Raw genomic sequence first — 27,013 nt, 5'->3', positions numbered from 1 at the left:
TGGGAAACCCACGAAATGTTAAGGTAGAACTCAGTGGCGGTTTTGGGCACGGGCGACGCGGGCAGACCCGGGGCGGCATTACATGGGGGGCGGCACGAGCACATGAGAAAAAAAAATCATTCGACCCCCTTTGTCCGACCCCCCCCCCCCCCCCCCCCCCCTGTCAACAACTCCTTGTCGGGGGGGGGGGGTAGTGATGAGAGGCTGGCTTCACACAGTCTATTGCGAGTCTTACTGTCAGTGTCATTTACAGCTGAAAAGCCCCTCTCGCACTCCGATGACGTGGGCAGGTATGTTCTGCTTGCTATGGGCAGCTTCTGTGATTGGGTAGTGGGGCTACAGGCAGCGCCCCCACGCTTTGAGTGGCTCTAGCGCGGTAATAATGACAAGCATTAGGCTATGTAGTTTTCACAAATCATAAACTCAAAATATAATTATATTTAACTTATTTTACACCTTTGAGAAAAACATGCCCAAATAGCATTTATTTGGATATCATATAAATATTTTAGAGCTCCCCCAAAATTTCACAAACCATGATTCCAGGGGAGCTCATGTTACCACTAGGGGAGCTATAGCTCCCCCTGCTCCCCCTTAATTCGCACACTGCCTATCCCGTTTTTACCCGAAGTTGTGCACTTAAAGACTACTTCATTTCAGGTTTATGTAAGATAAATAGTTTGCTTGCCATGGTTGTTACCTTCGGCCTGCTCCAAGGAGTTCATCGCTATTTCGTCCACAACCTGGTGCAGGCTTCCCCCAGGGCCAGTACAGCGCATGCGCAATAAACCAACAACGGATCGTAGATTTCAGAACTTCAGTGGGACAAAGTAAAAGTGCATTAGGGAACGGAAATGTCACTGCATAAAACACAAAATATCTGTAAAGTGGAAGGCAGTAAGAATAAAATAAAATAACAATGCACCGTACAGGGTCATGGGGTTGGGGGCACCCATTGAAAGAACCACATTTACACTTTTTTTTATTTAATATTGTTTTTTATTTGCACAAATCACACATATATATATATCTATATATATATCTATATATATATAGATATATATATATATGTCATTGTATATAAAAACAGTTGATCTATTAAGCTAACCAACATTTACAGATTGGAGCCTATTTTGTTGTTTTTGGGTGACAACTTGTTCTTCAATTTTATATTGAACTTTTCCCTGAGAATGGTCTCCACCTCCTTATCTGGTAGGACTCTTGTGTCTACTAGATCTACACCTTCGTCCGGCATAAAGGTGGCCTCCGTGTAGGTCCAGCCGAGCAGGATTCGATACCCTGTAGGGGTTTGCAGGGCGGTGATCGACTTTGCGGTGAAGAGTTGGTTCGGTTCGGTCTGTAGTGCGCGGTTAATATCGGTGAAGTGATCCTTTCCACGGGGGACCAGAGAGAAGCAGTAGATCTGCTGGGTTGTGTTCAGAGCCAAGTCTGGATTCAGAGCCAAGTCTGGATTCGGCGTCTTCTTCTTCCGGCCGGTCTTCTCCAAGAGCCAGACCCCCTCCTGGTCTATAAGCCGGAAGACCCCGGCGGCTTCGATGTGCTCCTTCCCAGACTCGATGGGCTCCCAGAGTTGAAGGGAGAGTCCAAAGCTCACATCTGCGATGTACGCCTTGTCGTCGATGGTCACCATGTTGATGAGATGGCTATCTGGGTCGGAGGGGTCGGGGACGCGGCCGAAGAGAACTCGGGCCCCCAGCATGACCGAGTCGTAGCCCATCTCGCTCAGCACCCACGCCAGCAGGTAGTTGCCCTCCATGCACCAGCCCCCACGGTGCTCTCTCACAATCTTGTTAAAAATGGCTTCCTGGTCCATGCCGATCTTCTCGCCACAGTGGATGCTCAGATTTTCAAAAGGGACCGTCATCACAAAGCGTTTGTGGATTGCGTTGAGCGTGGCCAGGTCTGGCTTCTGGAATGGCCCGCTGTATCCAATCCTTTCGAAGAACTCGTCCAAATTAATCTTGTCCTGAAATATTAGACACAAATCATATATTAGGTTTTATATATTGTTGTGCAATTGCAAAGTGCCATCATTGTGTTGCCCCGTTGATAGAATAAAACCTACAAAAAGAATAAAGGAAAATTTAACAAATGAAAATAACAGTTGGCTAAGTTTAGGTTTTCTTTGGTAGCCTGGAGACCAGACAAATCTTGCAAGCTCACATTTAATTTGCTATGTTCTACTTTCGAGACAGTATTCCACGAACTGGACGGTAAATCTGAGAGGTCCCAGACTACTGGCGGTTTGAAATTCATCTGGCAATGCCAGACTACTTTAATACTGTCTCCATAGCGGAATCAACAGACCATTCTACATCAGTGGCAAATTGAAAACGCCTCTACGGTCTCCTCTGCACCGCCATCGTATTTTTCCCACCTCATATTAGATAAACGGTTGTGACTGGTAAGTCTATCTCTTACCAAAATATTTTTCTATGGGAGGGGACCAGACCTTATCTGCAGAGCAAATGAAACATGAGCTCACACGATTTGTCTGGTCCCAGGCTAATTGTTGGGATTTATCCTTCTTCTTTATTTGCTCCATAGCGTGTTTGTGTTACCCTTTGGTTTCCTGATATTGACCTCTCTGTTCATGGTCAAGGTTGATATCTTGTTTAACTGCTGCACAGATAAAGGCCACCTCGCCCTAGCTTCAGGGACACTTTCTGCTCTTGTCCTGTTTGGAGCCCTGGTGAGCGTTGGGAGAGATGTCACGTATTTCTGCTGTATTAAGGGATAATGTATAGAACGCGACGTCATTATTGGGAAATAAGCAACGACAGAAGGGGCTTATTTTAGATAATGACAGGCGAGGTTCTTTACATTATCCCGCTTATTACACGGTTACTTGCCAAAACGAAAAAATAACTTCTTGCAATTACCATTCGTAGTGTTGATCAGCAGAGAAATATTCTGCCAAAGACGTTGACGTCGCTTAGCAACCGAATCCGCTGGGGTTGATAAGTTACCGGACTACTTCAACTCTGCTGTGTTTATGTCTATTTACTTCACCCTTATCCATTAGCCCTGAGATGTCTTGAAGGTTCACCCTCAGTGCCATTCTGGAACTGTGGAAGATAACTGTCTAGAATCTTCTCAAGCCAGGGGTGTGCTCTTCCCTTGCACAAAACTGTATATATGCTCAATGTATCTGAATCAACTTAAAATAGTTCTGGGTAAACACGTCCTTGTGTCAGTGATACCTGGCACGCTTCGCTTGCACAGAAGATACAGAACCAGAGAACCACGTTGGATGACAGTTAGAAAGTGTGGATAACAGGTATGAAATGAACACAAACTACCTATCTAAATTACTTTTGGGTATTCCATGTTATTTAGCGTGCCAAGTACGCCAACTTAGTGGAGGAGTGCCGCAGACGGGGGTGGCGTGCCCGGTGTGTGCCAATAGAGGTGGGCTGTAGAGGCTTCGCAGCGTGATCTCTCTGCAAAGCATACAGCATGCTTGGAGTCACAGGCGCACGTCAGAGAAAGGCCATCAAGACCACCACAGAGACAGCTGAGAAGGCCTCTAGTGCCGCTTTTCCACCGACAGTATCAGCTCGACTCGACTCAACTCGCCTCGACTCGACTCGGTTCCAGGCACGTTTCCATCTAAAAAAGTACCTCTTCAATGTGGGCGGGTCGTAGAAAAGAACCTCTCTACCATGGGCGGGTCGTCATTAGGTATTAATCACAGGAGATGCGATTCCCGGGAAATCTGAATCTGATCAAGACTATTTCCTGATTCCCGGGAAAGGTTATGATGGGAAATAAAATAAAATAAAAAGCGCAATGACTGCGCGTCTATTGTTGTCATACTGTAACGTTGTTGGAGGCGAAACTCGAGCCCTAGGAAAGGAACGACACTAAAACAAAACAGCGAAACACTGATCCTCCGGAGCCAGTCCGTGGACTCCAGCCACGCCGAACACACACAACCACACGCAGCCTAATTCTAGCCCCGGGAAAGAAGCGACACACACGGCGAAACGCTGATCAGTGTCCCCCTCGGGAGCGGGTTCGTGGACTCCAACCACGCCGGACACAACTTTGAGTGATTATTCCCATTTACAGCCGCTGGCCAATCAGTTACCAGCAGCCTGTTTACGTCACACAAAAGTACCTACTCCGCTCGCTTGGAACCTCGACGGAGGTAGTACTAAAAAAAAGTACCCCGTACTAGGTACCAGGTACTTTTTTTGCCAATGGAAACGCAAAAAAGGCGTGGCGAGTCGAGTCGAGCTGGTACTGGCGGTGGAAAAGCGGCATTTATGGCTGTGGATCAAGAGGGGCGATCCGTGGGTACATGCTACTTAGACACAAGTTGGGACTTGATCAATCCCGGCTGGGTCGCCTGGGTGAGGGTGTATGATGTTGCGAGACCCGAAACACCCAATGACCCCAGGTTCCATCCCTGATGATGTGTCTAAGTGCATCAATAGATGTATATTAAACAACTATTATTTAGAATTATAAAAAAATATGTTACTAACCATTGTGTCTTGGACCAACAGAGGATTCAGGAGTAGGAGAAAGAGCTCTGTAGGCCTAGTAGTCGCTGTAGTAGTGCCACAAGTCTTGTTGGTAGGATGTCTTCCTTGTGTGATGAAGGCAAGGCAAGTCAAATATATCACTTATTAACCACCAAGGCCATTGTGCAATGAGTGGAAAGGAAGAGGAATCACATTCCAAGCCACCAATATAATTGTTTTAGAGGACAGAGGACAACTCCTGAACAGATTGTTTAGGATGTAATCACTTGATTGAAGTGGGTATTAACATGTAAGATGGATTGGGGTAGTAATTAACTTTTGGCATGGCTATAATGTGGCTGTAACAAAACAGAGGGTTCAGAGAGCTCTCTGAACTCTTGTGCAACATTTTACAACTGGTCAGCTGATGAATTGCTAACTACATTTTTCGACATGTTTGATACACATGTTGTGTAATAAAATATGTAATTTGTCATTTCTTAAACAGAATATAGCCTTCCCCGATACTATACCCTCAAAAAATTTTAACAAACGCACAAATACTAATTTTCTTCTCTTGGTGGCGAGAAAACCTGAAAAAGCTGACTTTCGACTGCCCAGGAAGTAGAGTAGTGTTATGCAGGGGATGATGAATGACCAATGCGCTGACTTTGACCTGGAGTAAATCTAGTAAATGGAGTAAATAGCCATATCAATTTGTTGTTTTTTGGACTTCAGTATTAGTGATTCGACGTTCTGATCTTTTTTTGGATTCGGATCTTCGGACGTCGTTCATTCAAATGAACAGATCTTTTCGAGTCGGATCGTTCATTTGCGCATAGCAAAAATAATGCGTATCATGTACGGTAGTCTAATAAGCTTACGCATGTACTGGGTGACTTACGGCAACACAGTAGGGGGCTTCGTTCAAATGAGTTTTTAAACAGACACGATATAGCCTACATTCTCATTTTCATAATCGATCACCATACTTTTGTTTACTTTGGCACATGAAGAAACGATGTGTATGAGGATCTACTTGAGTACACACTTTTAAACATCACATAAACAAATTGCGTTTAATCTGGTAGTAAGTGGAAACCCAAATCTTATAGCTGCACGGTGCGGTTCGTAAATACGCCATATATGTATTATGCCTATACATTTACAGTATATGGTTTCAACTTGATATAGGATCATGCATGGGGAAATGATAGGAAGAGTCCACTATACCCGTGTCAAATACACCGATCATGTCACACAGGATCATGTCACACTTCTGGCAAAAAATGTTATCCACACATCCAAATGGAGGAAAACAAAACCCATTTTCTCCGTCTTTAAAAGGGACCTTGTGGACAATCATCTCAGTGCCTTAAGACTAATGAAAAGAAAACATGCAAAGTCTCTTTTTAGAGCTTATGAAGATCTAAAAATATTTGATGACCTGTTATTTCTCTTACCTAATGTGCCTTGTATGTTAAGAGGTATTTATTGTTGTCTATTGCCTTGATTTATGTAAATGAATCAGCCTTCAAAAAAAAAAATGTCACACAGGATTGTCAACGGAAACGAGAGAAAGTCAAAACGAAACGAAAAAAAATCTATATGACTTTTTGAAACAGAATGGAAGGCAGACAACAATGGCTTACCAGGCTGAAGAATGAGATAAGCAACAGTCCTCTGGGGTCAAACGTAGCTTTTGGCTTTATCCTCATGGGACTGGAAAAGCTGGTGGAGATGGAGTTTGAGTGTCCTTGCAATCCTAAGTGGAACGGATTGTTTTCGTCCGGCTTCTTCATCATTCCCGCCTTCATGGCCTTCATCTCGATGCTGATCATCCAGGGGTGCCGATGCAATACAGGGTGCAGGAACACTGTCTTCTCCAGCTTTGTTCCCGCGGTTGTTTGGCTGATTCTGGTCTTCATGGACGGCCAGTACTTGGCCTGTGCGATGACATACTGGGAGGGAAGGTTTGTGATCGTGGACAAGGCAGCTCCTCAGAAGTGGTGCGAGCCAACGAGTGACGGGGACATCCCTCTGCAAGAACTCATGCTGCACTCCCAGAACTTGTTTGTTTTCTCTCAGGTGAGTGGAGGAGTTATCTCTGCGTTGATCACATGGATTCACAGGGTTCGGGGGGGGTTTCAATGTGGGCACTAAGAGCCCGAGAGAGGCCCCTACGCTGAACCCTTTCAAAAGCTGGTTAAAACCCTTGCTTTGCACTACTATCTATCCTTCAGTTCTGAGTGTGTGTGTGTGTGTGTGTGTGTGTGTGTGTGTGTGTGTGTTTTGGATATTATGATGTTTGCACCAACAACTGTTGATATGCATACTTATATTCTGCATTTTGATTGTATTGTTACTTTATGTTTAGCAAACTGTTATCCTATGTAGGAAATGTGCTGTATAAAGCTTGACTTGACTTAATGCACTGGACTAAAACATCCATAAGGAAAATGAATTTACCTTTACAATAATTAGCATATAAATAACATTGCATAACCTTATATCGTGTCAAGTGTAGTGTAGTGTTCTCGTCGGAAGGCTCTGGGTTTGATCCCTCAGTATCCACGGTCTACCTATAGTCATTCTTGAGCAAGACTCACATGGTCCTTAACGACCTGCATTGTAATTCACTGGGAGCTGCTTTCGATTAAAGTGTCTGCTAGATGACTGAATAGTCAAGCATAACACAGTGTAATAGTTGCACCACTTATGAACATGCACTGTGACTTAACTCTCCTCTTCTTCCCTAGGTGATAGGCATGGGCTTTCTGATAGTCATCTGTGTGGGACTCATCGTATATTTGGCGAGAAAGAGCTGTGAAGAGGACCTGGAGATGCAGGATGCAGACGGAGCTGAGCTTAGAGTACTTCGGCGTGAGCATTAAGTCTGGCTGTGGACATCGTCTACCATGGCCAAACAAGTTACTCCTGTGGTGGAGACCACCTCCTGATTACTCGTATGCTCAAATCATGCTCAAATGTCCCTCTAGAATGCTTCTATTTTTTATTTTTTTTTGTAACTTTGCCTTTATTTTCTCACTTTCTAAAATGCATTTTTTTTTAACTCTGCCTTTCTAAAATGTTTTTTTTTTTTTTTTACTTTGCCTTCATTTTCTATCTATTTTACTTTTTACTTATCTATTCTTTTCTTTTATTGTATGACAATGTTTATATGTGAAGCACTTTGAGTCTGCCTTGTGTATGAAAAGTGCTATATAAATAAAGTTGCCTTGCCTTGCCTAGAATCAGGATGCCAATAAAACTGTGATTCATACACGTTGGGTGTTTGTGCGTGTTTGGTGCGTCTCTTTCAGAGTAAAAGCTGGACATGCAGCACCTCCCTTAGTTCAGCCACACATGCTGTCGACACAGAGTTCACAACATTGGCTCATAGTCTGTGTTGATCATTTTCTGGGTGTTCTGTTCGCCGACTGACGAGCACACAAACATTTCAAGACTCTTTGCCCTGAAAAGGTTTTAAAACCGAAAACATCATACCACTGATAAGAGAATTAAAAGCTCCATGACTAAAAAAAAAAAATTCACGTGTGAAAAAGCTATTGTGCATTGGCTATTGGCTGCACTACACACAGTCTATACCCAGCCACTGCCTCTCGTGTCTCAGTGCCAGTCAGAGCAGACACTGATGACTCATTCGCTTTAGGCCCATCAGACATACGAGCAGCTCCTGTGTTTCCGCAGACGATCGTTTCACCCAGGGCCCCCTGCCTCTGCTTGGGGCACATCTGCTTAAAAAAAACAAATAACGGTTGAACGTACCCCAGCGGAAATCATTCCACATATTCTTATTTCGATTCTGTGGAAAGTGCGTCTCGGATTCAAGTACAGGTGTTCTTTGTCCCGTTCATTACCGTTGCCGTTAGATACCAAAAAAAAACAGTTAAAATGGTTAAAACTTGCAACGGAACGCGCAGCAAGATACAGGGTTACGCCGGCACTCCCGGTTTGATTGACAGCACAGAGTCGTGAGGTTGCCTAGCAACAATCAAAATCTGTTTTTCTGTTCATCCATCAGCTGTACTATGCGGTGCATTCAGGACTTGAGGTACAGAAAGGTGTACGGTTCCATTAGCGGCTGGTTTACCCGTGGTGGAACATCTTCGTTCACAGGCGAATGGCCCACAGTTTGGCCGTCTCAAAACCTATCCCGTTTTCAGTTCCTCGGTCTTCATTCATATTTCGGTTCATGAGGTGTGTACCTCCATGATCACCAAGATCACCCCCATGATCCACCTTGGGTCCTGACGTCACGCGCCAGTAAACTAGTGTCAAACGGCGGAATCCTAACCGACGGTAACGGTCGACAGCGATTCACATCGATTTCAGGATCCGAAGAGGCATGTTGGTTATTTAGTCAGACCCTGGGGATGGGATGGGATGGGATGGGATCCAAACTATTTTCGAATGATTTGGGGGGGAGGGGCAACTTCACACAGGCGGCGCAGTATCCCATTTCTGAACTTATATATTATACATATTATTATATATTATGGTGACCATCAAAAATACATTGAATGACACTTGCTCTAGACGTGTTGCAAAAGTACCCGCAGGAAAAAACAACAGCTGAGACTCGTAGCAGCAGATTCGAGCAGTTGTATCGATGGACTTGCTAGCTCATTAAAATGCTCAATGAACATAGCGATCTATATAATTTTATTTGTAAGGAAATATTTCACAGATGTGCAACTTCTGATGCATAAGTTCACATTTGGGTTACGAATGCACAAATGTTGTGCACGTTCTCAGATTATGAAACACGGGTGTGCAAATGTGTTGCAATGATTGTAGCAAAAGTGTCAAGTGCATGACTCTTTGAAGTTGTGATGCACAGGATGTGCAACAAAGGACTTGTGAACTCATAGCCCCTATTTTGTGTTTACAATGGTAGAAAAAATATTTACGACTTCAAATTTACTGTTACACATTTGTGACTTTAATGTACACATGCAACATAAATATTTACGACTTCAACTTTACTGTTACACATTTGTGACTTTAGTGTACACATGCAACATAAATATTTACGACTTCAACTTTACTGTTACACATTTGTGACTTTAGTGGACACATGCAACATAAATATTTACGACTTCAACTGTTACACATTTGTGACTTTAGTGTACGCATGCTCAAGACTTTTGCTACAATAATACCTTCATACTGCGCTGCAATGATTGTAGCAAAAGTGTCAAGTGCATGACTCTTTGAAGTTGTGATGCACAGGATGTGCACCTGTAACAAAGGACTTGTGAACTCATAGCCCCTATTTTGTGTTTACAATGGTAGAAAAAATATTTACGACTTCAAATTTACTGTTACACATTTGTGACTTTAGTGTACACATGCAACATAAATATTTACGACTTCAACTTTACTGTTACACATTTGTGACTTTAATGTACACATGCAACATAAATATTTACGACTTCAACTTTACTGTTACACATTTGTGACTTTAGTGGACACATGCAACATAAATATTTACGACTTCAACTGTTACACATTTGTGACTTTAGTGTACGCATGCTCAAGACTTTTGCTACAATAATACCTTCATGTATTATCGCCGCTAGAGGGCGCCATCGCACCAGTTAATAGGCCTAAAGCTGTTTGCAAAAGCAGACTGATAACAGCGGTGTCCTCTAAATATAGTTGAATTCGTCCACAAAAGTAAAGTAATTCCTTTACTAATTAAGTAATTTCCTCCTTAATGATTAAGAGTTAAGTGTTGTTTCTTCAGATAAATGTGGCTGTATTCCAGACCGCTGACCGCTCTGATAAAACCATAGTTCTTTATAATATTGTCGTACAGGGGAGGGGAACTATTACACAGTGAGGCCAATATGTTTAGGATTAGCTGCACCGGTTCCAGGGTATCTGCAGGTTTCAGCAAGTCAAATTTAAGACTTTTTAAGACCTTTTTAATACCACCTTGAATTAAATTTAAGACCTAAAGCACGCGATGGTGGGGGGGATCCCGCTGTATTACAACCCAAGCATAGCATGTGTGTCACTCAATGAGACTCATTCAAGTTGACTTTTTGTCTGTTTATTGAACATAAAGTGATACTCAGTGCTCTCCGGTTCAAAAGCTGTAAGTACAAGTGCAGTTTGTTTCCGACCAAGTATCTAGCAAGAAAGAAGCCTCTCTACGTGTCCTTCCCGAAAAGTCCCGCGAGAAAAATAAAGAAATGAATAGTCCTGCCCCGACAAATTTAAGACCTTGAGTTACAGTATTTAAGACCAGCATATGACATTTTTAACGAATTTAAGACTTTTTAAGGCCTTAAATTTAGAAACATGAATTTAAGACTTTTTAAGACTTTTTAAGGATGCACGGACACCCTGGGTTCTAGCCGACACACAGGCAGCCATTGATTTTAAGATTGGTATATTTAGAGTAGCCCTATCCCGTTTTTACCCAAAGTTGTGCACTTAAAGACTACTTCATTTCAGGTGTATGTAAGATAAATAGTTTGCTTGCCATGGTTGTTACCTTCGGCCTGCTCCAAGGAGTTCATCGCTATTTCGTCCACAACCTGGTGCAGGCTTCCCCCAGGGCCAGTACAGCGCATGCGCAATAAACCAACAACGGATCGTAGATTTCACAACTTCAGTGGGACAAAGTAAAAGTGCATTAGGGAACGGAAATGTCACTGCATAAAACACGAAATATCTGTAAAGTGGAGGGCAGTAAGAATAAAATAAAATAACAATGCACCGTACAGGGTCATGGGGTTGGGGGCACCCATTGAAAGAACCACATTTACACTTTTTTAAATTTAATATTGTTTTTTATTTGCACAAATCACATATATATATATATATACATATATATATATATATATATATATATATATATCATTGTATATAAAAACAGTTGATCTATTAAGCTAACCAACATTTACAGATTGGAGCCTATTTTGTCGTTTTTGGGTGACAACTTGTTCTTCAATTTTATATTGAACTTTTCCCTGAGAATGGTCTCCACCTCCTCATCTGGTAGGACTCTTGTGTCTACTAGATCTACACCTTCGTCCGGCATAAAGGTGGCCTCCGTGTAGGTCCAGCCGAGCAGGACTCGATACCCTGTGGGGGTTTGCAGGGCGGTGATCGACTTTGAGGTGAAGAGTTGGTTCGGATTGGTCTGTAGTGCGCGGTTAATATCGGTGAAGTGATCCTTTCCACGGGGGACCAGAGAGAAGCAGTAGATCTGCTGGGTTGGGTTCAGAGCCAAGTCTGGATTCAGAGCCTCAGCCAAGTCTGGATTCAGCGTCTTCTTCTTCCGGCCGGTCTTCTCCAAGAGCCAGACCCCCTCCTGGTCTATAAGCCGGAAGACCCCGGCGGCTTCGATGTGCTCCTTCCCAGACATGAGCTCGATGGGCTCCCGGAGTTGAAGGGAGAGTCCAAAGCTCACATCGGTGATGTACGCCTTGTCGTCGATGGTCACCATGTTGATGAGATGGCTCACTGGGTCGGAGGGGTCGGGGACGCGGCCGAAGAGAACTCGGGCCCCCAGCATGACCGAGTCGTAGCCCATCTCGCTCAGCACCCACGCCAGCAGGTAGTTGCCCTCCATGCACCAGCCCCCACGGTGCTCTCTCACAATCTTGTTAAAAATGGCTTCCTGGTCCATGCCGATCTTCTCGCCACAGTGGATGCTCAGATTTTCAAAAGGGACCGTCATCACAAAGCGTTTATGGATTGCGTTGAGCGTGGCCAGGTCTGGCTTCTGGAATGGCCCGCTGTATCCAATCCTTTCGAAGAACTCGTCCAAATTCATCTTGTCCTGAAATATTAGACACAAATCATATATTAGCTTATATATATTGTTGTGTAATTGCAAAGTGTCATCATTGTGTTGCCCCCTTGATAGAATAAAACCTACAAAAAGAATAAAGGAAAATTTAACAAATGAAAATAGCAGTTGGCTAAGTTTAGGTTTTTTTTGGTAGCCTGGAGACCAGACAAATCTCACAAGCTTATGTTTAATTTGCTATGTTCTACTTTCGAGACAGTATTCCACGAACTGGACGGTACATCGGAGAGGTCCCACAGAGGTGCTGCACAGATAAAGGCCACCTCGCCCTAGCTTCAGGGACACTTTCTGCTCTTGCCTTGTTTGGAGCCCTGGTGAGCGTTGGGAGAGATGTCATGTATTTCCGCTGTATTAACGGATAATGTATAGAACGCAACGTCATTATTGGGAAATAAGCACCGACAGGGCGAACCGGACACCGACACGAAGCGGACATGTCTTGCTTCGCCCTGAAGGGGCTTATTTTAGATAATGACAGGCGAGGTTCTTTACACTATCCCGCTTATTACACGGTTACTTGCCAAAACAAAAAAATAACTTCACACGGTGTGTCTTCTTGCAATTACCATTCGTAGTGTTGATCAGCAGAGAAATATTCTGCCAAAGACGTTGACGTCGCTTAGCAACCGAATCCGCTGGGGTTGATAAGTTACCGGACTACTTCAACTCTGCTGTGTTTATGTCTATTTGTCTATATGTCTAGAATCTTCTCAAGCCAGGGGTGTGCTCTTCCCTTGCACAAAACTGTATATATGCTCAATGTATCTGAATCAACTTTAAATAGTTCTGGGTAAACACGTCCTTCTGTCAGTGATACCTGGCACGCTTCGCTTGCACAGAAGATACTGAACCAGAGAACCACGTTGGATGACAGTTAGAAAGTGTGGATAACAGGTATGAAATTAACACAAACTACCTCTCTAAATTACTTTTGGGTATTCCATGTTATTTAGAATTCTAAAAACCAACAGAGGAGGATTCAGGAGTAGGAGAAAGAGCTCTGTAGGCCTAGTAGTCGCTGTAGTAGTGCCACAAGTCTTGTTGGTAGGATGTCTTCCCTGTGTGATGAAGACATGGCAAGTAAAATATATCACTTGTTAACCACCAAGACCATTGTGCAATGAGTGTAAAAAAGGAAGAGGAATCACATTCCAAACACAGCCACCAATATAATTGTTTTAGAGGACAGAGGACAACTCCTGAACAGATCATGCATGGGGAAATTATAGGAAGAGTCCACTATACCCGTGTCAAATACACCGATCATGTCACACAGGTTTGTCGACGGAAAGGAGAGAAAGTCAAAACGAAACTAATCATGCTCAACAAACTCTTGTCAATAAAGATTTGAACGTAAACGGTCTCGTTAAACTCCGCCCAGGGAAGTGGTCTGCAGGCTGAGCACTGAGCAGCATTACCTAACATCCACATGTCTTCAGGCTCTACGGTCGGTACCAAACCACAGACTGATGAATGATGTCGACCATCCTCATGATACCCATCCGCCTGCAATATAAACACAGTGGCTACTTCCGATTCCTCATTCATACCCATTCCTTATTTGTTTTTCAGATGACAACCATGAGAAGCACACAAAAAGACACATGTTTGATCACAGGAGGAAGTGGGTATTTCGGTTATCGGTCAGCACTGAGGCTCATTGAATACAGGCCTAAATCGATATCGTTGAATGCATAATACAACTACCCTGCATATTGTTATATAGGAGCGTTCACTGTTGTAACTATTATCGCCGCTAGAGGGCGCCATCACACCAGTTAATAGGCCTAAAGCTGTTTGCAAAAGCAGACTGATAACAGCGGTGTCCTCTAAACAGTGTGCGAATTATACCACTATCTCTGGGGGGGGTCTCTCATATCTGAAGGTGTCTGCCATGTGTGGCATTGTAATTTTATTTTAAACAACACTCATTATCCATCCCCATGCGGTCTCTTACCATTAAAGACGTTAAATTGAAATATAGGCTACTATACGGGACGTAGACAGACTCATTTTACGGATTCCTGTGACACCAGGTTGCCTTAATTACATCTGTCGCATATGTCAGGTAAAAACTAAACGTCAAGGGAAAGAGGCGGTGGTTGAAAAAAGTATTTAGATCGCTTATTAAGTTCACTCGTTAGGCTACTTATAATGGTTTATTCGTTTCCCTGTATCATTTCCTTAATTTGGAAGAAACTTTGGTTCATTTTTGAAATGTAAAATAAATCAAATATTTTTTTGGAAGTTGCACGTTTTATTAGTTATTGGAAACGAGTCGAGCTGACCTTGCCAGCTGTACCCACGGCCCAAAATAAAGAACAGCCGAGACAATATCCTTAATTCAAACATGCCATTTCATTTGGCCTCAATTGGCTACGGATGCGAATTTGGAATGAACATGCGCAACAGGGATTTCTAAAGGTTACTGTACAGTGGCGGAGACTGCAGGAGCTGAAACATCACTATGGTAGAGCTAAGAAGGTTCTACGAGCGCTTCAGACCAACCTTACCAACGAACGACATACGAAAGATATTAGTAGCAAAGAACGTTTCGGGAAACCCGCGAAATGTTAAGGTAGAACTCAGTGGCGGTTTTGGGCATGGGCGACGCGGGCAGCCGCCTGGGGCGGCATTACATGGGGGGCGGCACGAGCACATGAGAAAATAAAATATCATTCGACCCCCTTCGTCCGACCCGCCCCCCCCCCCCCCCCCCCCCCGTCAACAACTCCATGTCGGGGGGGGGGGTAGTGATGAGAGGCTGGCTTCACACAGTCTATTGCGAGTCTTACTGTCAGTGTCATTTACAGCTGAAAAGCCCCTCTCGCACACACACATATATATATATCTATATATATCTTTATATATATAGATATATATATGTCATTGTATATAAAAACAGTTGATCTATTAAGCTAACCAACATTTACAGATTGGAGCCTATTTTGTTGTTTTTGGGTGACAACTTGTTCTTCAATTTTATATTGAACTTTTCCCTGAGAATGGTCTCCACCTCCTCATCTGGTAGGACTCTTGTGTCTACTAGATCTACACCTTCGTCCGGCATAAAGGTGGCCTCCGTGTAGGTCCAGCCGAGCAGGACTCGATACCCTGTGGGGGTTTGCAGGGCGGTGATCGACTTTGCGGTGAAGAGTTGGTTCGGTTCGGTCTGTAGTGCGCGGTTAATATCGGTGAAGTGATCCTTTCCACGGGGGACCAGAGAGAAGCAGTAGATCTGCTGGGTTGGGTTCAGAGCCAAGTCTGGATTCAGAGCCAAGTCTGGATTCGGCGTCTTCTTCTTCCGGCCGGTCTTCTCCAAGAGCCAGACCCCCTCCTGGTCTATAAGCCGGAAGACCCCGGCAGCTTCGATGTGCTCCTTCCCAGACACAAGCTCGATGGGCTCCCAGAGTTGAAGGGAGAGTCCAAAGCTCACATCTGCGATGTACGCCTTGTCGTCGATGGTCACCATGTTGATGAGATGGCTATCTGGGTCGGAGGGGTCGGGGACGTGGTCGAAGAGAACTCGGGCCCCCAGCATGACCGAGTCGTAGCCCATCTCGCTCAGCACCCACGCCAGCAGGTAGTTGCCCTCCATGCACCAGCCCCCACGGTGCTCTCTCACAATCTTGTTAAAAATGGCTTCCTGGTCCATGCCGATCTTCTCGCCACAGTGGATGCTCAGATTTTCAAAAGGGACCGTCATCACAAAGCGTTTGTGGATTGCGTTGAGTGTGGCCAGGTCTGGCTTCTGGAATGGCCCGCTGTATCCAATCCTTTCGAAGAACTCGTCCAAATTCATCTTGTCCTGAAATATTAGACACAAATCATATATTAGCTTATATATATTGTTGTGTAATTGCAAAGTGTCATCATTGTGTTGCCCCGTTGATAGAATAAAACCTACAAAAAGAATAAAGGAAAATTTAACAAATGAAAATAGCAGTTGGCTAAGTTTAGGTTTTCTTTGGTAGCCTGGAGACCAGACAAATCTCGCAAGCTTATGTTTAATTTGCTATGTTCTACTTTCGAGACAGTATTCCACGAACTGGACGGTACATCGGAGAGGTCCCACAGAGGTGCTGCACAGATAAAGGCCACCTTGCCCTAGCTTCAGGGACACTTTCTGCTCTTGTCCTGTTTGGAGCCCTGGTGAGCGTTGGGAGAGATGTCATGTATTTCCGCTGTATTAACGGATAATGTATAGAACGCAACGTCATTATTGGGAAATAAGCACCGACAGGGTGTACCGGACACCGACGCGAAGCGGAGGTGTCTTGCTTCGCCCTGAAGGGGCTTATTTTAGATAATGACAGGCGAGGTTCTTTACATTATCCCGCTTATTACACGGTTACTTGCCAAAACAGAAAAATAACTTCACACGGTGTGTCTTCTTGCAATTACCATTCGTAGTGTTGATCAGCAGAGAAATATTCTGCCAAAGACGTTGACGTCGCTTAGCAACCGAATCCACTGGGGTTGATAAGTTACCGGACTACTTCAACTCTGCTGTGTTTATGTCTATTTGCTTCACCCTTATCCATTAGCCCTGAGATGTCTTGAAGGTTCACCCTCAGTGCAATTCTGGAACTGTGGAAGATAACTGTCTAGAATCTTCTCAAGCCAGGGGCATGCTCTTCCCTTGCACAAAACTGTATATGCTCAATGTATCTGAATCAACTTTAAATAGTTCTGGGTAAACACGTCCTTCTGTCAGTGATACCTGGCACGCTTCGCTTGCACAGAAGATACTGAACCAGAGAACCACGTTGGATGACAGTTAGAAAGTGTGGATAACAGGTATGAAATTAACACAAACTACCTCTCTAAATTACTTTTGGGTATTCCATGTTATTTAGAATTCTAAAAAAATATCTTATCATATCATTGTGTCTTGGACCAACAGAGGAGGATTCAGGAGTAGGAGAAAGAGCTCTGTAGGCCTAGTAGTCGCTGTAGTAGTGCCACAAGTCTTGTTGGTAGGATGTCTTCCCTGTGTGATGAAGACATGGCAAGTAAAACATATCACTTGTTAACCACCAAGACCATTGTGCAATGAGTGTAAATAAGGAAGAGGAATCACATTCCAAACACAGCCACCAATATAATTGTTTTAGAGGACAGAGGACAACTCCTGAACAGATCATGCATGGGGAAATTATAGGAAGAGTCCACTATACCCGTGTCAAATACACCGATCATGTCACACAGGTTTGTCGACGGAAAGGAGAGAAAGTCAAAACGAAACTAATCATGCTCAACAAACTCTTGTCAATAAAGATTTGAACGTAAACGGTCTCGTTAAACTCCGCCCAGGGAAGTGGTCTGCAGGCTGAGCACTGAGCAGCATTACCTAACATCCACATGTCTTCAGGCTCTACGGTCGGTACCAAACCACAGACTGATGAATGATGTCGACCATCCTCATGATACCCATCCGCCTGCAATATAAACACAGTGGCTACTTCCGATTCCTCATTCATACCCATTCCTTATTTGTTTTTCAGATGACAACCATGAGAAGCACACAAAAAGACATGTTTGATCACAGGAGGAAGTGGGCATTTCGGTTATCGGTCAGCACTGAGGCTCATTGAATACAGGCCTAAATCGATATCGTTGAATGCATAATACAACTACCCTGCATATTGTTATGTAGGAGCGTTCACTGTTGTAACTATTATCGCCGCTAGAGGGCGCCATCACACCAGTTAATAGGCCTAAAGCTGTTTGCAAAAGCAGACTGATAACAGCGGTGTCCTCTAAACAGTGTGCGAATTATACCACTATCTCTGGGGGGGGGGGGTCTCTCATATCTGAAGGTGTCTGCCATGTGTGGCATTGTAATTTTATTTTAAACAACACTCATTATCCATCCCCATGCGGTCTCTTACCATTAAAGACGTTAAATTGAAATATAGGCTACTATACGGGACGTAGACAGACTCATTTTACGGATTCCTGTGACACCAGGTTGCCTTAATTACATCTGTCGCATATGTCAGGTAAAAACTAAACGTCAAGGGAAAGAGGCGGTGGTTGAAAAAAGTATTTAGATCGCTTATTAAGTTCACTCGTTAGGCTACTTATAATGGTTTATTCGTTTCCCAGTATCATTTCCTTAATTTGGAAGAAACTTTGGTTCATTTTTGAATTGTAAAATAAATCAAATATTTTTTTGGAAGTTGCACGTTTTATTAATTATTGGAAACGAGTCGAGCTGACCTTGCCAGCTGTACCCACGGCCCAAAATAAAGAACAGCCGAGACAATATCCTTAATTCAAACATGCCATTTCATTTGGCCTCAATTGGCTACGGATGCGAATTTGGAATGAACATGCGCAACAGGGATTTCTAAAGGTTACTGTACAGTGGCGGAGACTGCAGGAGCTGAAACATCACTACGGTAGAGCTAAGAAGGTTCTACGAGCGCTTCAGACCAACCTTACCAACGAACGACATACGAAAGATATTAGTAGCACAGAACGTTTCGGGAAACCCGCGAAATGTTAAGGTAGAACTCAGTGGCGGTTTTGGGCACGGGCGACGCGGGCAGCCGCCCGGGGCGGCATTACATGGGGGGCGGCACGAGCACATGAGAAAAAAAAATCATTCGACCCCCTTCGTCCGACCCCCCCCTGTCAACAACTCCTTGTCGGGGGGGGGGGGGGGTAGTGATGAGAGGCTGGCTTCACACAGTCTATTGCGAGTCTTACTGTCAGTGTCATTTACAGCTGAAAAGCCCCTCTCGCACTCCGATGACGTGGGCAGGTATGTTCTGCTTGCTATGGGCAGCTTCTGTGATTGGGTAGTGGGGCTACAGGCAGCGCCCCCACGCTTTGAGTGGCTCTAGCGTGGTAATAATGACAAGCATTAGGCTATGTAGTTTTCACAAATCATAAACTCAAAATATAATTATATTTAACTTATTTTACACCTTTGAGAAAAACATGCCCAAATAGCATTTATTTGGATATCATATAAATATTTTAGAGCTCCCCCAAAATTTCACAAACCATGATTCCAGGGGAGCTCATGTTACCACTAGGGGAGCTATAGCTCCCCCTGCTCCCCCTTAATTCGCACACTGCCTATCCCGTTTTTACCCGAAGTTGTGCACTTAAAGACTACTTCATTTCAGGTTTATGTAAGATAAATAGTTCGCTTGCCATGGTTGTTACCTTTGGCCTGCTCCAAGGAGTTCATCGCTATTTCGTCCACAACCTGGTGCAGGCTTCCCCCAGGGCCAGTACAGCGCATGCGCAATAAACCAACAACGGATCGTAGATTTCACAACTTCAGTGGGACAAAGTAAAAGTGCATTAGGGAACAGAAATGTCACTGCATAAAACACAAAATATCTGTAAAGTGGAAGGCAGTAAGAATAAAATAAAATAACAATGCACCGTACAGGGTCATGGGGTTGGGGGCACCCATTGAAAGAACCACATTTACACTTTTTTTTATTTAATATTTTTTTTTATTTGCACAAATCACACACATATATATATATATATATATATATCTATATATATATATATAGATATATATATGTCATTGTATATAAAAACAGTTGATCTATTAAGCTAACCAACATTTACAGATTGGAGCCTATTTTGTTGTTTTTGGGTGACAACTTGTTCTTCAATTTTATATTGAACTTTTCCCTGAGAATGGTCTCCACCTCCTCATCTGGTAGGACTCTTGTGTCTACTAGATCTACACCTTCGTCCGGCATAAAGGTGGCCTCCGTGTAGGTCCAGCCGAGCAGGATTCGATACCCTGTAGGGGTTTGCAGGGCGGTGATCGACTTTGCGGTGAAAAGTTGGTTCGGTTCGGTCTGTAGTGCGCGGTTAATATCGGTGAAGTGATCCTTTCCACGGGGGACCAGAGAGAAGCAGTAGATCTGCTGGGTTGTGTTCAGAGCCAAGTCTGGATTCAGAGCCAAGTCTGGATTCGGCGTCTTCTTCTTCCGGCCGGTCTTCTCCAAGAGCCAGACCCCCTCCTGGTCTATAAGCCGGAAGACCCCGGCGGCTTCGATGTGCTCCTTCCCAGACACGAGCTCGATGGGCTCCCAGAGTTGAAGGGAGAGTCCAAAGCTCACATCTGCGATGTACGCCTTGTCGTCGATGGTCACCATGTTGATGAGATGGCTATCTGGGTCGGAGGGGTCGGGGACGCGGCCGAAGAGAACTCGGGCCCCCAGCATGACCGAGTCGTAGCCCATCTCGCTCAGCACCCACGCCAGCAGGTAGTTGCCCTCCATGCACCAGCCCCCACGGTGCTCTCTCACAATCTTGTTAAAAATCGCTTCCTGGTCCATGCCGATCTTCTCGCCACAGTGGATGCTCAGATTTTCAAAAGGGACCGTCATCACAAAGCGTTTGTGGATTGCGTTGAGCGTGGCCAGGTCTGGCTTCTGGAATGGCCCGCTGTATCCAATCCTTTCGAAGAACTCGTCCAAATTAATCCTGTCCTGAAATATTAGACACAAATCATATATTAGGTTTTATATATTGTTGTGTAATTGCAAAGTGCCATCATTGTGTTGCCCCGTTGATAGAATAAAACCTACAAAAAGAATAAAGGAAAATTTAACAAATGAAAATAGCAGTTGGCTAAGTTTAGGTTTTCTTTGGTAGCCTGGAGACAAATCTTGCAAGCTCACATTTAATTTGCTATGTTCTACTTTCGAGACAGTATTCCACGAACTGGACGGTACATCTGAGAGGTCCCAGACTACTGGCGGTTTGAAATTCATCTGGCAATGCCAGACTACTTTAATACTGTCTCCATAGCGGAATCAACAGACCATTCTACATCAGTGGCAAATTGAAAACGCCTCTACGGTCTCCTCTGCACCGCCATCGTATTTTTCCCACCTCATATTAGATAAACGGTTGTGACTGGTAAGTCTATCTCTTACCGGTCCAAAATATTTTTCTATGGGAGGGGACCAGACCTTATCTGCAGAGCAAATGAAACATGAGCTCACACGATTTGTCTGGTCCCAGGCTAATTGTTGGGATTTATCCTTTTTCTTTATTTGCTCCATAGCGTGTTTGTGTTACCCTTTGGTTTCCTGATATTGACCTCTCTGTTCATGGTCAAGGTTGATATCTTGTTTAACTGCTGCACAGATAAAGGCCACCTCGCCCTAGCTTCAGGGACACTTTCTGCTCTTGTCCTGTTTGGAGCCCTGGTGAGCGTTGGGAGAGATGTCACGTATTTCTGCTGTATTAAGGGATAATGTTTAGAACGCGACGTCATTATTGGGAAATAAGCACCGACAGAAGGGGCTTATTTTAGATAATGACAGGCGAGGTTCTTTACATTATCCCGCTTATTACATGGTTACTTGCCAAAATGAAAAAATAACTTCTTGCAATTACCATTCGTAGTGTTGATCAGCAGAGAAATATTCTGCCAAAGACGTTGACGTCGCTTAGCAACCGAATCCGCTGGGGTTGATAAGTTACCGGACTACTTCAACTCTGCTGTGTTTATGTCTATTTACTTCACCCTTATCCATTAGCCCTGAGATGTCTTGAAGGTTCACCCTCAGTGCCATTCTGGAACTGTGGAAGATAACTGTCTAGAATCTTCTCAAGCCAGGGGTGTGCTCTTCCCTTGCACAAAACGGTATATATGCTCAATGTATCTGAATCAACTTTAAATAGTTCTGGGTAAACACGTCCTTGTGTCAGTGATACCTGGCACGCTTTGCTTGCACAGAAGATACAGAACCAGAGAACCACGTTGGATGACAGTTAGAAAGTGTGGATAACAGGTATGAAATGAACACAAACTACCTATCTAAATTACTTTTGGGTATTCCATGTTATTTAGCGTGCCAAGTACGCCAACTTAGTGGAGGAGTGCCGCAGACGGGGGTGGCGTGCCCGGTGTGTGCCAATAGAGGTGGGCTGTAGAGGCTTCGCAGCGTGATCTCTCTGCAAAGCATACAGCATGCTTGGAGTCACAGGCGCACGTCAGAGAAAGGCCATCAAGACCACCACAGAGACAGCTGAGAAGGCCTCTAGTGCCGCTTTTCCACCGACAGTATCAGCTCGACTCGACTCAACTCGCCTCGACTCGACTCGGTTCCAGGCACGTTTCCATCTAAAAAAGTACCTCTTCAATGTGGGCGGGTCGTAGAAAAGAACCTCTCTACCATGGGCGGGTCGTCATTAGGTATTAATCACAGGAGATGCGATTCCCGGGAAATCTGAATCTGATCAAGACTATTTCCTGATTCCCGGGAAAGGTTATGATGGGAAATAAAATAAAATAAAAAGCGCAATGACTGCGCGTCTATTGTTGTCATACTGTAACGTTGTTGGAGGCGAAACTCGAGCCCTAGGAAAGGAACGACACTAAAACAAAACAGCGAAACACTGATCCTCCGGAGCCAGTCCGTGGACTCCAGCCACGCCGAACACACACAACCACACGCAGCCTAATTCTAGCCCCGGGAAAGAAGCGACACACACGGCGAAACGCTGATCAGTGTCCCCCTCGGGAGCGGGTTCGTGGACTCCAACCACGCCGGACACAACTTTGAGTGATTATTCCCATTTACAGCCGCTGGCCAATCAGTTACCAGCAGCCTGTTTACGTCACACAAAAGTACCTACTCCGCTCGCTTGGAACCTCGACGGAGGTAGTACTAAAAAAAAGTACCCCGTACTAGGTACCAGGTACTTTTTTTGCCAATGGAAACGCAAAAAAGGCGTGGCGAGTCGAGTCGAGCTGGTACTGGCGGTGGAAAAGCGGCATTTATGGCTGTGGATCAAGAGGGGCGATCCGTGGGTACATGCTACTTAGACACAAGTTGGGACTTGATCAATCCCGGCTGGGTCGCCTGGGTGAGGGTGTATGATGTTGCGAGACCCGAAACACCCAATGACCCCAGGTTCCATCCCTGATGATGTGTCTAAGTGCATCAATAGATGTATATTAAACAACTATTATTTAGAATTATAAAAAAATATGTTACTAACCATTGTGTCTTGGACCAACAGAGGATTCAGGAGTAGGAGAAAGAGCTCTGTAGGCCTAGTAGTCGCTGTAGTAGTGCCACAAGTCTTGTTGGTAGGATGTCTTCCTTGTGTGATGAAGGCAAGGCAAGTCAAATATATCACTTATTAACCACCAAGGCCATTGTGCAATGAGTGGAAAGGAAGAGGAATCACATTCCAAGCCACCAATATAATTGTTTTAGAGGACAGAGGACAACTCCTGAACAGATTGTTTAGGATGTAATCACTTGATTGAAGTGGGTATTAACATGTAAGATGGATTGGGGTAGTAATTAACTTTTGGCATGGCTATAATGTGGCTGTAACAAAACAGAGGGTTCAGAGAGCTCTCTGAACTCTTGTGCAACATTTTACAACTGGTCAGCTGATGAATTGCAAACTACATTTTTCGACATGTTTGATACACATGTTGTGTAATAAAATATGTAATTTGTCATTTCTTAAACAGAATATAGCCTTCCCCGATTCTATACCCTCAAAAATTTTTAACAAACGCACAAATACTAATTTTCTTCTCTTGGTGGCGAGAAAACCTGAAAAAGCTGACTTTCGACTGCCCAGGAAGAGTAGTGTTATGCAAGGGATGATGAATGACCAATGCGCTGACTTTGACCTGGAGTAAATCTAGTAAATGGAGTAAATAGCCATATCAATTTGTTGTTTTTTGGACTTCAGTATTAGTGATTCGACGTTCTGATCTTTTTTCGGATTCGGATCTTCGGACGTCGTTCATTCAAATGAACAGATCTTTTCGAGTCGGATCGTTCATTTGCGCATAGCAAAAATAATGCGTATCATGTACGGTAGTCTAATAAGCTTACGCATGTACTGGGTGACTTACGGCAACACAGTAGGGGGCTTCGTTCAAATGAGTTTTTAAACAGACACGATATAGCCTACATTCTCATTTTCATAATCGATCACCATACTTTTGTTTACTTTGGCACATGAAGAAACGATGTGTATGAGGATCTACTTGAGTACACACTTTTAAACATCACATAAACAAATTGCGTTTAATCTGGTAGTAAGTGGAAACCCAAATCTTATAGCTGCACGGTGCGGTTCGTAAATACGCCATATATGTATTATGCCTATACATTTACAGTATATGGTTTCAACTTGATATAGGATCATGCATGGGGAAATGATAGGAAGAGTCCACTATACCCGTGTCAAATACACAGATCATGTCACACAGGATACTTCTGGCAAAAAATTTTATCCACACATCCAAATGGAGGAAAACAAAACCCATTTTCTCTGTCTTTAAAAGGGACCTTGTGGACAATCATCTCAGTGCCTTAAGACTAATGAAAAGAAAACATGCAAAGTCTCTTTTTAGAGCTTATGAAGATCTAAAAATATTTGATGACCTGTTATTTCTCTTACCAAATGTGCCTTGTATGTTCAGAGGTATTTATTGTTGTCTATTGCCTTGATTTATGTAAATGAATCAGCCTTCAAAAAAAAAGAAAAAAAAAATGTCACACAGGAAACGGCGATGTTGTCAACGGAAACGAGAGAAAGTCAAAACGAAAAAAAAATCTATATGACTTTTTGAAACAGAATGGAAGACAGACAAAAACAATGGCTTACCAGGCTGAAGAATGTGCTAAGCAACAGTCCTCTGGGGTCAAACATAGCTTTTGGCTTTATCCTCATGGGACTGGAAAAGCTGGTGGAGATGGAGTTTAAGTGTCCTTGTGATCCTTATTGGAACAAATGGTTTTCGTCCGCCTTCTTCGTCATTCCCGCCGTCATGGCCTTCATCTTGATGCTGATCATCCAGGGGTGCCGAAGCAATACTGGGTGCCGATGCAATACTGGGTGCCGATGCATTATGAGGTGCATCACTGTGTCCTTCTCCAGCCTTGTTCCCGCGGTTGTTTGGCTGATTCTGGTCTTCATGGACGGCCAGTACTTTGCCTGTGCGATGACAGACTGGAACGGAAGGTTTGTGATCGTGGACAAAGCAGCTCCTCAGAAGTGGTGCGAGCCAACGAGTGACGGGGACATCCCTCTGCAAGAACGCATGCTGAGCTCCCAGAAGTTTTCTGCTTACTCTCAGGTGAGTGGAGGAGTTATCTCTGCGTTGATCACATGGATTCACAGGGTTCGGGGGGGGGGGGGGGGGGGGCAATGGGGGCAATGTGGGCACTAAGGGCCTGAGAGAGGCCCCTACGCTGAACCCTTTCAAAAGCTGGTTAAAACCCTTACTTTGCACTACTATCTATCCTAAAACATCCATAAGGAAAATGAATTAACCTTTACAATAATTAGCATATAAATAACATTGCATAACCTTATATTGTGTCAAGTGTAGTGTAGTGTTCTCATCGGTAGGCTCTGGGTTTGATCCCTCAGTATCCACGGTCTACCTGTAGTCATTCTTGAGCAAGACTCACATGGTCCTTAACGACCTGCATTGTAATTCACTGGGAGCTGCTTTCGATTAAAGTGTCTGCTAGATGACTGAATAGTAAATCATAACACAGTGTAGTAGTTGCACCACTTATGAACATGCACTGTGACTTAACTCTCCTCTTCTTCCCTAGTCGCTGGGCATCGGCCTTCTGACACTCCTCTTTGTGGTACTCGTCCTCGTATATTTCAAGCCAAATAGACATGAAGAGGAACCGGTGGAGCAGGATGCAGAAGAAAGTCAGCCATTAGCTGAGTGTGAGCTTCAGCCAAGAGAAGTTACTCCTGTGGAGACCACCTCCTGATTACTTTTATGCTCAAATCATGCTCAAATGTCCCTCTAGAATACTTCTATATATATATATATTTTTTTTTGTAACTTTGCCTTTATTTTCTCACTTTCTAAAATGCATTTTGTTTTTAACTCTGCCTTTCTAAAAAAAAAAATTTTAAACTTTGCTTTATAACTTTATTTTCTATCTATTTAACTATTTGTTTTTCTATCTATTTACTTTTTACTTATCTATTATTTTCTTTTATTGTATGACAATGTTTATGTGAAGCACTTTGAGTCTGCCTTCTGTATGAAAAGTGCTATATAATTAAAGTTGCCTTGCCTTGCCTTGCCTAGAATCAGGATGCCAATAAAACTGTGATTCATACACGTTGGATGTTTGTGCGTGTTTGGTGCGTCTCTTTCAAGAGTAAAAGCTGGACATGCAGTACCTCCCTTAGTTCAGCTACACATGCTGTCGACACACAACAGTTCACAACATTGGCTCATAGTCCGTGTTGATCATTTTCTGGGTGTTCTGTTCAAAAATTCACGTGTGAAAAAGCTATTGTGAGGCTGCACTACACACAGTCTATACCCAGCCACTGCCTCTCGTGTCTCAGTGCCAGTCAGAGCAGACACTGATGACTCATTCGCTTTAGGCCCATCAGACATACGAGCAGCTCCTGTGTTCCCGCAGACGATCGTTTCACCCAGGGCCCCCTGTCTCTGCTTGGGGCACATCTGCTTAAAAAAAAAAAAATGGTTGAACGTATCCCAGCGGAAATCATTCCACATATTCTTATTTTGATTCTGTGCGTCTCGGATTCAAGTACAGGTGTTCTTTGTCCCGTTCATTAACGTTGCCGTTAGATACCAAAAAAAACAACAGTTAAAATGGTTAAAACTTGCAACGGAACGCGTCGC

General features: G+C 43.9%; 5 protein-coding genes and 1 pseudogene across 8 annotated transcripts; 2 read left to right on the top strand and 4 right to left on the bottom strand.

The window, feature by feature from the left end:
* Nucleotides 1–1,114: 1,114 nt before the first annotated feature.
* LOC311355979 (arylamine N-acetyltransferase, pineal gland isozyme NAT-3-like) lies at nt 1,115–4,596 on the bottom strand (the record flags this gene model as incomplete). Its single annotated transcript, XM_084475750.1, has 2 exons — nt 4,515–4,596; nt 1,115–1,987 (listed from the first exon to the last, which is right to left on the bottom strand). Exons 1-2 carry the CDS (start codon nt 4,515–4,517, stop codon nt 1,115–1,117), a joined length of 876 nt encoding a protein of 291 aa, XP_084331876.1. The 5' UTR covers nt 4,518–4,596.
* Nucleotides 4,597–6,119: 1,523 nt separating this feature from the next.
* LOC311356307 (uncharacterized protein) lies at nt 6,120–7,745 on the top strand (the record flags this gene model as incomplete). Its single annotated transcript, XM_084476074.1, has 2 exons — nt 6,120–6,581; nt 7,253–7,745. The coding sequence occupies 2 exons, from the start codon at nt 6,120–6,122 to the stop codon at nt 7,385–7,387; spliced, it is 597 nt and encodes a 198-aa protein (XP_084332200.1). The 3' UTR covers nt 7,388–7,745.
* Nucleotides 7,746–11,430: 3,685 nt separating this feature from the next.
* On the bottom strand, nt 11,431–13,855 carry LOC311356470 (arylamine N-acetyltransferase, pineal gland isozyme NAT-3-like; the record flags this gene model as incomplete). Of its 3 annotated transcripts, none has more annotated exons than XM_084476255.1 (3): nt 13,764–13,855; nt 12,912–13,403; nt 11,431–12,315 (listed from the first exon to the last, which is right to left on the bottom strand). In XM_084476255.1, the coding sequence occupies exons 2-3, from the start codon at nt 12,912–12,914 to the stop codon at nt 11,431–11,433; spliced, it is 888 nt and encodes a 295-aa protein (XP_084332381.1). In that variant the 5' UTR covers nt 12,915–13,403; nt 13,764–13,855. The 3 variants fall into 3 exon arrangements, with proteins under 3 accessions (XP_084332381.1, XP_084332382.1, XP_084332380.1); XM_084476256.1 differs by lacking the exon at nt 13,764–13,855 and adding an exon at nt 13,591–13,601; XM_084476254.1 differs by lacking the exon at nt 13,764–13,855 and having other exon boundaries at nt 12,912–13,618.
* Nucleotides 13,856–14,477: 622 nt separating this feature from the next.
* LOC311356269 (arylamine N-acetyltransferase, pineal gland isozyme NAT-3-like) lies at nt 14,478–16,148 on the bottom strand. Its single transcript, XM_084476034.1, has one exon. The coding sequence runs from the start codon at nt 16,145–16,147 to the stop codon at nt 15,275–15,277; it is 873 nt and encodes a 290-aa protein (XP_084332160.1). The 5' UTR covers nt 16,148; the 3' UTR covers nt 14,478–15,274.
* Nucleotides 16,149–19,846: 3,698 nt separating this feature from the next.
* On the bottom strand, nt 19,847–21,917 carry LOC311356094 (arylamine N-acetyltransferase, pineal gland isozyme NAT-3 pseudogene; annotated as a pseudogene). The gene is made up of 2 exons: nt 21,864–21,917; nt 19,847–20,822 (listed from the first exon to the last, which is right to left on the bottom strand). The product of its transcript is annotated as an arylamine N-acetyltransferase, pineal gland isozyme NAT-3 pseudogene (transcript).
* Nucleotides 21,918–24,978: 3,061 nt separating this feature from the next.
* Nucleotides 24,979–26,425, top strand: LOC311356020 (uncharacterized protein). Its single transcript, XM_084475801.1, has 2 exons — nt 24,979–25,459; nt 25,947–26,425. The coding sequence occupies exons 1-2, from the start codon at nt 25,052–25,054 to the stop codon at nt 26,115–26,117; spliced, it is 579 nt and encodes a 192-aa protein (XP_084331927.1). The 5' UTR covers nt 24,979–25,051; the 3' UTR covers nt 26,118–26,425.
* Nucleotides 26,426–27,013: the final 588 nt, after the last annotated feature.

Source organism: Micromesistius poutassou (assembly GCF_964030765.1).
Source record: "Micromesistius poutassou genome assembly, chromosome: 12".
Taxonomy (NCBI): Eukaryota; Metazoa; Chordata; class Actinopteri; order Gadiformes; family Gadidae; genus Micromesistius; species Micromesistius poutassou.
This window is presented reverse-complemented; position numbering and strand designations above follow the sequence as displayed.

Bases quoted from the DNA above. Each gene is read 5' to 3' on its own strand.
- LOC311356269 (XM_084476034.1), bottom strand. From the start codon at position 16,147: ATGAATTTGGACGAGTTCTTCGAAAGGATTGGATACAGCGGGCCATTC.
- LOC311356020 (XM_084475801.1), top strand. From the start codon at position 25,052: ATGGGACTGGAAAAGCTGGTGGAGATGGAGTTTAAGTGTCCTTGTGAT. The intron at 25,460-25,946 runs GTGAGTGGAGGA...CTTCTTCCCTAG, and splicing joins AGTTTTCTGCTTACTCTCAG to TCGCTGGGCATCGGCCTTCT.